General features: G+C 43.1%; 1 protein-coding gene across 1 annotated transcript; it reads right to left on the reverse strand.

Annotated features, from left to right (window-relative positions):
* Positions 1-1,526: 1,526 nt before the first annotated feature.
* Positions 1,527-3,289, reverse strand: LOC105087547 (rab11 family-interacting protein 4-like). The gene is given in 2 exon segments (XM_064480925.1): positions 1,527-2,751; positions 2,754-3,289. Coding segments are annotated over 2 exon segments (1,605 nt in total). The 5' UTR covers positions 3,232-3,289; the 3' UTR covers positions 1,527-1,624.
* Positions 3,290-9,214: the final 5,925 nt, after the last annotated feature.

Genomic DNA, 9,214 nt, shown 5'->3' on the forward strand with positions numbered 1-9,214 from the left:
AGCCCGGCTCACATCACCAAACTGGGCTTAATACCTAACCTAATTGCAGTCCCAGCCTTCTCTAGAAATGTCCATCTGGAATTGTCTGGTCAGCACCAGTGAGGTAATCTGCCATATAGACCTCCCCCCGTCTGCTTTTTGTCCCTCACATACACCCCTTTTGTCCCCCAAAAAGAAATGACCTCACCCAAAACAACCCTTTTTGTTTACAACTTCCTTGTCCTGCCTTTAAAAACCTTCCCCCTTTTCTGTAGCCCTTTGAAGCCCCTTTTATTAACTAGGTGGGATGCTGCCCCACTCTTAAATCACTTAATAAAACTAATTAGATCTTTAAAATACACTCAGGTGAGTTTTGCTATTGAGTAAATCTAACCCCTCTTCCATATGGCAGCACTTCCCATGATTCCAGGAAACTTCTGTTTCTGATGATTTTATTTTATTTTTTCCTGCTGCAGAATAATCCCTCCTTCCTTCAGTGGCTATTTAAGAGGCATAATCTCCATTCCTCTCAAAGTATGGTACCCAGAACTGCACACAGTGCTGCCAATCCAGCTAGGTCTTAGCAGCACAGTAGAGACAGCTCTTCCCTCATTGTTAACACACTAAAAGCCCATTTTTAGCAGTCACATTTCACTGCTGAATCGATACATAACCCTTAGCTAAAAACCCTCTGTATTTTATATCTATGCTGTTTTGCCTTATTCCTCCTTGGGTTTTTAGGCCCATGTATAACATTTCGCCTTCATCACTCTTAGTTTTCCTAACTTTATCTCTAGTTCCAGTCATTCAGTGTGCAGTTTTGATTCCTAAATCTGGAATCTCCCAGCTTGTCGTCCACAAATTTGACAAAGTTACCTTTTGTGATTTCCTCTAAGTTACTAATTAAAATGTTGAATGGTGCTGGGCCAGGGAAAAAGCCTACAAAATACCAGAGGCTTCCTCTCTTCAACTTGATGAAACTCAATTAATCATCGCTATTTAGGTACAGCCATTCACCTAGTCACTAAGGAACATAACTGAAATATTTTTAAGTATTTACACATAATTTATTATGAAAAAATATGAAATCTACAAGTTTAACCAAAATAATTTCTATGTCCAGGTCTGTTTTTAAAGCATTGGCTTTTGTTTTTTCAAGCTAAAATGTGTATTTCAATGTAAGCACACCTTTTTTTTTCTTGGCAAGAAGTACAGTAAAATATTATAAGAGACATGTCTTCTCTCCTTACATAGAAACAGTATGGTATTGCTCAGGCCCTGCTTACAAAATCTTGGTGCAAGGCACTATGCCCACCAAAGTCTTACATTTAAGGATACCAGTTGTATAAAGGATCCCCAAATTTAACATCTGGAGAAAAAAAAACTAAGAAAATTAAAGACTAAACAGAAGACAACCTTAAAATAAGTATAAATAATACCCATAGAGAGATTTGGGTAGGTATATCTTTAAAACTAGAAGTTACTATGAAATAGAAACTACTAGAAAAATTTTAAACTGTGATCCTCAAAACATTTACAGTGTGTGTGTGTGAGGCCTGACCCGGGCCGCATTCTGATGCGGGGTCTGCCCCTGAATCCCAGGGTCCAGGGGTCCCGAGGCCACTCTGCGGCCAGCCCCCTCGCCTCAGTGTTTGATCTCAAGGATGGAGGGGTTGTGGTCCAGGATGGCAAGGATAATCTTGTCCATATACTGCCTCAGCCGGAAGTTGATCTCTTCCTGCTCCTTTAGGGCTTCCATGAGCTCATCGCGAGAGGCCGTGTCAATCTCCGCAGCCAGAGACTGGGCTTTGGTCTGGGTGGCAAAGAGGTTCTTTGCCTCGTAGAGGCTGAGGCTCAAGATCTGCCCGTTCAAGTCATCATTCTGATCTCGCAGTTTGTGATTCTCCTGCTTGAGCCGCTTGATCTCGTGTTCCAGCTCCAACTCTCGGGCCCGGGCACTGAACTCGCCCAGGCCTGAGGACGAGCCGCGGCCCCTGCCTGGCCGCTCGCAGTCCAGCTTGTACATCTGCTGGTGCTCCAGCTCCTTCCGCAGGTCCTCGATGAGCTCCTGCGTCGCCTCCCGCTCCTTCTGGAACTCAAGGCGGATCTGCGTCAGCTTGTCCATCACACGCTTGTACAGGTCCATCTCATCCTTGAGCCGCAGGCTGGTGTCCTCCAGCCGGTCAGACATACGCTGCCGCTCCTCATCCAGTTTCTCTGTTTGTGACTTGAGTCGAGTCACTGTCGTTCTAAGCTCAGTGTTCTCTTCTTCTAACTGCTTCACCCTGGTGTTGAGCAGCTCGATCTCCGTGCCCCGCTCCCGCTCCAGCCGGCTGTAGGCCTCACGGTGGCGCCGGGCCTCCTCCAGGGCGTGCTCAGCCTTGGTCTTTTGATCCTTCACCATCTCCTCCAGCTCGTGCACCCTGTGCACCAGCTGCGTGTTCTCCTGCTTCAGCTTGCTCTTCAGGTCCCCATTGGTAGGGCTGTCATTCTCCAGCTCTGTCACCTTTTTTTCCAGGAAGCTCACCTTCTCTGTGATGTCGTTGTCACAGGAGTTGATGCTGTCCCGGAAGAGGTCCTCAGTGCTGCTGTTACCGCTGCGGAAGTTGCTGCTGTGCGTGAGCTGCCGTCCGAAGGCTGTGCTAGAGATCTTTCGTTTGGGGCTATTGGCCTCCAGGTTTTTGAGTCGGGCTTCCAGGTCATTGAGCAGGTTGATTTTCTTACAGCACTGGGAGCAGTAAACATCCAGCAGTTCGCTGTTGTACGCATGCGCATTTTCCTAGGCGTCTGCCCCGCGCTGGAGGACACGGACGACCCCAGGTCCGAGTAGACATTGGTCCTGGTCTCGTCGTCGGGGCAGGGGCTGCTGAGGGCACAGTCCACATCATCCGCCTCCCCATAGTCTTCAAACTGCTCCTCGTTGCTGATGAGCGAGGTGGTGGAGTGCGTGGAGAGGTCTGACGTCGTCATAGACGGAGTGTGGACCAGGGACTTGTCCTCCGGCAGGAACAGGGCCCCGAGGCCCGCGTCCTTCTCCTCGGCAGGAATCCTGACCGCCCCCTCCAGGCCCTGGGTGCTCTCCATGGGGCCGTCCATGTCCGACTCTTGGGGACCCTCGGGTGGGGCGAGCGTCATAGCCTCGTCCTCGTCCTCGGGAAAGAAGCCGGGCTCCCTGAGGAGGAGCTCGCCGTCAGCAGAGGTGGGGTCTGGCACCTCGCTGCCCTGGCCCACGGAGGCCGGCGGGGTGCGCATCCCCCGTCCGGCCGCAGGTCGGTGCGCTGCGGAAAGAAGCCGGCGGGCGCGGGTCGGCGGGGCAGACGGAGACACAGCCGGCGGCGCGAAAGGCGCAGGAACAGTCCAGTCCGAGCCGCGGCTGCTCGCTGGACTGGGCATTGGTTGAAGGCGCCGGCCCCGCCCCCACCCGCTCCCGTTGCCGCTTTTTTTTTTTTTTTTTTAATCACACAACCATCTTTATTATAAAGGTGAACCCGGATCTTCACGATGGGCTTATCGGTAGGATTTCTGGTAGCCTCACGGCGTCCTCGGAGAACTGGACGTCCTGCTGCAGAAATAATCCAGTAACTGTTCATTCTTGAAAACTGTCTCACTTCTTTCTCAACTGCTAACCTAGGCTGTTTGTTATGGTGGATAAACTGTCCGAAGTTCTAACTCCCCTAATCTTTGGTTGATTCCTTTTTGAGGGTCTTTAGAGACCCTCGGTGAACAGGGACCCTATCAACAAAACAACCACAAGTATGTTTCACTTCCAGTCTGAAGTTTCTTCCCCCTCACTAAGGCCACTGAGTTCTCACCTTACCCCTCCCTCCCTCACATTTGCCTCCAAGGCTCTCTTCCTAGTAGTTTTTCAACACTCAGTGAGAAGGGTTGAAAAAAGGATGCAATCGCTAGGAAAGGTCTCAGCTGGCAGATGGCCACCCCCTTTGTTTCCACCTCTCCCGCTTAGCAGAATGGCATGAGGATTAAAGGGGAAATTTTTTGAAAAATTGTCTCAAGTTTTGGGGGGGATAACTTTGTCACAAACAAAGGAGAGATATTTCACCCAGGCCTCCCACAAAGGTTAAAAATACTCAAAACTCAAAGTCTCTTTTACTCCCAGAAGTGAGTCAACAGTTTAGAATTTTAGGCTCATCATGAGCCATGGAGCTGAATCTATCCTAAGGGAAGAAGATGGAAACGATCCCAATTCCTGGAGTCTGATCCACTTATCTGTTACCTGCCAGCTCAGAGCCTGAGGCCCATGAATATGCTTGAACTTTAATGTCTTTTAAAATTAGGAGGAAAAAAAGTAAATATAACAGCAACATATACATCTAGGATTATACCAATCTTTGTAAGAATGTAGCTGTAAAATACACATTTTCTAATTTTTTTTTTTTTTTTTTTTTTTTTGGTAGGACGATGCCCATGAAAGTCTTAAGCCCCAATTGAGAAGCAGTTTTCCTGATGCTCTGAGGGTAGACAGTGGTTTGAGAAGTTTTCTTGGGTTTAAAAGAGTGGACCCACGCAGGCACAGCCCTCGAGAGTTGCCAGGATGAGGGGTGGGGATAGGAGGAGCTGATAGCAGTGGACAGTTGGGCTTGTTCACTTCAGGTAGCGAAAGAGCAAGTGAGTACCGTGGATGTGGTACAGATGCGGTCCTTGGAGCCTGAGCGTTCCCGCCATTCCACCTGCCAGGCTGGGCACAACATTCAGGGCTCTGAAGGGTGAGCGAGATTCAGAATTCCCACCAACCCTCTCCGGTAAGAGCCTGAGCCAGTTCAATTAATTTAGAAACATGAATAGCTGTACCTTGTTCCTGAATGTTATAGATAAAATCCCTCCTGATACAGAAGCTTACTGGAGAAAAGCCTTTTTGACAAAAAGAAATGTTTCATCTTTTACATCAGTAAACAGACAGTTTCAGGAGTAAATAAAATCCTGGGAAAGAAATAGCCTCTATTACAGGTTATTCTCAGTCTTTGACAGCATAATCAATCCCAGGGATTTTTTTCCCCCCTTGAGCAGTGTTGGAGGGGAAAAAAGACAGTTTTTAAAATTCTGAACCTGCAGGAGATGCAGACTTTAGAGGCTTCTGGTTTTAGGCGGATGGGGTTCAGGACACGCTACTCTAAAATACAGCGTAGTGAGTATCTTCAACGGAAGCAGTCGGAGCAAACAGCAGATGCAGGAAGGTCACTCTGAAGGCCTCACCCTTCTTTGCTGAAACAGGTCACAAAACTCCCACATAAAATGCATCTTCCCTGTACCAGGAGGAAGGAAGGGCCTCTCACCAGAGACAGGGAGTTGGGGACCAAAAAATCTATACAAACCAGACATTAAACTGACTGTTGTCTTCTCTTCACCATTTATTACTCTTAACCCAAACTCTTATCACTTTTTCACTTTTTTTTGTTGTTGTTGTTAAAAGGTATGAAATCTCACTGTTCTGGTCACTTCTTCAGTGCTTCAGTCTCTTGAGAAGGTTCCCATGTACATGTAACAATTTAATAGACTTGGTATGCTTTTCTCCTATTAAACCATGTTTGTCAGTTTAATGTTCAGATCCAGCCATAAGAAGGCTGAGGAAAGGAGGTGGGTGGGAAGGGAAAGACTGGGAGTCAGAGATTTGTAGATACTGACAGGTATATATAGAATAGATAAACAAGTTTATATATAGCACAGGGAAATGTATTCAAGATCTTGTAGTAGCTCACAGTAAAAAAGAATATGAAAATTAATATATGTATATTTATGTATGACTGAAAAATTGTGCTGTCCACCAGAAACTGACACATTGTAAACTGACTATAACTCAATAAATAATAATAATAATAATAATAATAATAATAATAATAATAATAATAATAATAATTGAATGAAATAGTGATACTATTATGGGCAAAAAAAAAAACCAAAAACAAAATAAAAACAAAAAACAAAGAAGGTTAAGGAAAACTTTTTCCTCCCTTACAAGGTGTTGATTTTAAAGTTCTGTGAGATAACCCAGTTACTTTACTCCTAAATTAATGTCTATCTGAGGTATGCTATTTCCTAATCACTAATCTACATAAAATTTCTTTTAGATTACTTTTTTCTCCATTGGAAGTCGTATTATCAGTCTTGCCACTATCATTGTGTAAAGAAAATTATGCTGTTAAATGAATAAAGTGAACTGTCTACTATATTTCTGTGATGAAAGCAAATGTGGAGAAAGTCAGATATCTCTGTACTAGTTTATTTACTAGTAAATATGCTCTTTAAATAAATAAAACTACTTTAGAAGATTTATTTTGTCACTAATTCATAAACCACTTTTCCTAATGCTATTATGGGTTAATTTTTATTATTTTACTGATTGCCAAATGAAATTAAAGAACTATACCTGCACAGGCATTTTCTATGAAAGAATGGGAAAAGAAAAGAAAATTGATTGGAACACTGAAAATTGCCTTGAAGCTGTTGTGTCACCACAAAAGATAATTAGAACTTCTAAAAAAAAAATTAACTACATATTTGCCAATGGTGATATAACTTTATTAATCACTTAACAATTAATTTTTCTCTTGGAGGGAGGGTACAGATCAAGTGGTAAAGCGCATGCTTATCATGCACAAGGTCCTGGGTTCAATCCCCAGTACCTCCTCGGAAGATAAATAAGCCTAATTACCTCCCCCCTGCCAAAATAAAAATAATACAATAATAAATAAATAAAATATTTTTTAAAAATTAATTTTTTCTTTAAATTTAAAGTATATTTACCACTGATGTTGGGGAAATAGAATTAAAAATAAAATCTTTTCTCAGCCCACAAATTTTCCCCACAAACGTAGTAGAAAAACAATAGTTTAGTTTTGGATAAGCATTAAATCACAATGCAATAAGCGTCACAGGCTGCTGGCTAGAAGACAGAAATAAGTGTTACCCTTTTATGCAGCCAAACAAATACAACCTATTCATATATGTTCTCAAGATAAACATTAACTAGTTCTCAAGTGAGAGGACTTGACAGCACAGTTTGTCATACATGTATCATCCTGAACTCACCTGGTAAAAGTGTTAGCTAATTGCTCTTACCCAAAGGAAGAAATAAACTTTTTATATCTTTATGACACAAGATAGTTTAGCAACTTGGAGCCAGGCACCCAACTCCCCAGACTAGGCCCTGATCCTTTCACAGAAACTAAGAGATAGGAAGGACACTGTCTTCCTTGGTGTTGCATTTCTAAGAGATGGCCCCCCAGCTCTTGAGAAAAACACTTCTGCATTCGAGAGATGACCAACGGCCTATCTAGTCTCCAAAAGGATTTAAATACATTCTAAAGAAATGAGAAAGTAATTACAATGAAAATTTTCTAAAGTAAATGCTCTGAGTTAAAAAAAGAAAAGGAAGGGAGGAAATTATCTCCAACAGTGAGAAGCATCTTTTTCTTAAATCTGTATTTGTCCTGATACTAATTACCCAAAATTAGGCATTTTTGAAAACCTAATTCAAACCTTAACTAAAAAAAGAAAAAATCAGCTTTTCATGACTGAGTAAAACAATGATTTAGCAAACAAACAAATTAAAAAAGAAGATAATTACATATTATAGAAAGAGCTAAAAATTAAATGAACAAAGTCTCAAGAGAGAAAGGATTTGAGAGATGGAAAGAATTAATTTGCTTGGGGTGGTAGGAAGCACTGTAGCAAGTGACACTTCACCATGCAATATTGTTGGAACAGAATAGGTTCTTGCCTCACGCAGGAAAGAATTCAAGGGCAAGGCCTGGTAAAGTGAAAGTCAGTTTATTTAGAGAGGTACACCCTCCATGGGCAGAGTGCAGTCTGTCTCACTCAGAAGGGAAAATGGCTTAGATACACACTCCATGGGCTGAATGTGGGCCATCTCAGAAAGGTGAGAGGGAGCGAGACTGAGAGGTGTAGATTTATTAGGTTTTATGGGCTCAGTAATTTCACATGCTAGTGAGTAGCAGGATTATTCCAACTACTTTGAGGAAGGGATGAGGATTTCCAGGAAATGCCCTCCTGCCCACTTTTTGACCTTCTGTGGTCAGCCTAGGAACTGTCATGGCCCTGTGGGAGCACCATGAGGCTCAAGGTCTACTGGAAGTCAGATCTTCTGCCATCTTGGTCCCAACCATTTTGTCCTGTCCTCAATGGCTGTGACATTCCTTCAATGGCTGTGCCTGCCCCCTTCCCTCCCACTTCAATATTATGGAGGAAAATGAGCCAGCCATGCTGATGAGTGAGGCAAGAACTTTCCAGGCAAAAAGAAGAGCTGGGGGCAATATGGCTAGAAGGCTGTGGAGAAGAGTGATAGGAGATGATTGAAGATCAAACACAGTCCAAAACCTGAAGTGCCTTTAGGAGTTTAATTTTATTCCAAACATGATGGAAAATGGCTGAAGAGTTTTTAAGAGAAATGTATGCACACTTGATGGTTCTGTGAAGAGTGTGTTGTGGAGGAAGGGAGGGGCAAGAATGAGATTCCACTTAGAAGGTGAGGACTCGAGTGGGATGGTTTAGACAGAGATGAATAGATTCAACATGCACTTTAGGATTAGAACCAATACAGTTTAGTAATGGATTAGATATGAGGGGAGGGAAAAATAAAGGGTTACTGCTAGGTTTTGAACCTGAGTGGTTTAGTAGATAGGAAAGAGAGTAGGAAGAAATTTTGTTTTGATTCAGTTTGGTTTTGATTAATGCTTGGTTTGGGGGGAATGGAATAAAGAGCTCTGTTTCGGATATAATAAATTTGAAAAGTCTTTTGAACATCCAGTTGTAGACATCAAGTAGGCAGTGGTCTGAAAATCATGAAAGAACACCAGACATGAGATTTAAATGTGAGAGTCTTTAGCAGAGAGGTAATTTTTGTAACTGGAATTGGTTAACAGTAATATAGTAGCTACATTTTTTGAATGCTTACTCTGTACTAGGTTTACCCTACCAAGTGTTTGAGCAAATCATTAATTCTGAAAACACTATGAGGGTAGAACTATTATTATCCCTACCATATAGATGAGGAAGCTGAGATTAGGGGAGGTTATGGAGGTCTAAGTGATTTCCCCTAGGCCTCCCGAGGTATTAATTTGCACAGTGTAGGAAGAAGTCTGCTGTGTCAAACAGAGATGCTCTGACCACCCTGACTTCCTTAATTAGCTCTGGAACTCTTTCTCTTACTAAGTAGATTCTTCCTTTCTCTTCTGCCAAATCCCTGATAACACATTAGAGC

Source organism: Camelus dromedarius, chromosome 30 (genome assembly GCF_036321535.1).
Source record: "Camelus dromedarius isolate mCamDro1 chromosome 30, mCamDro1.pat, whole genome shotgun sequence".
Classification (NCBI taxonomy): domain Eukaryota; kingdom Metazoa; phylum Chordata; class Mammalia; order Artiodactyla; family Camelidae; genus Camelus; species Camelus dromedarius.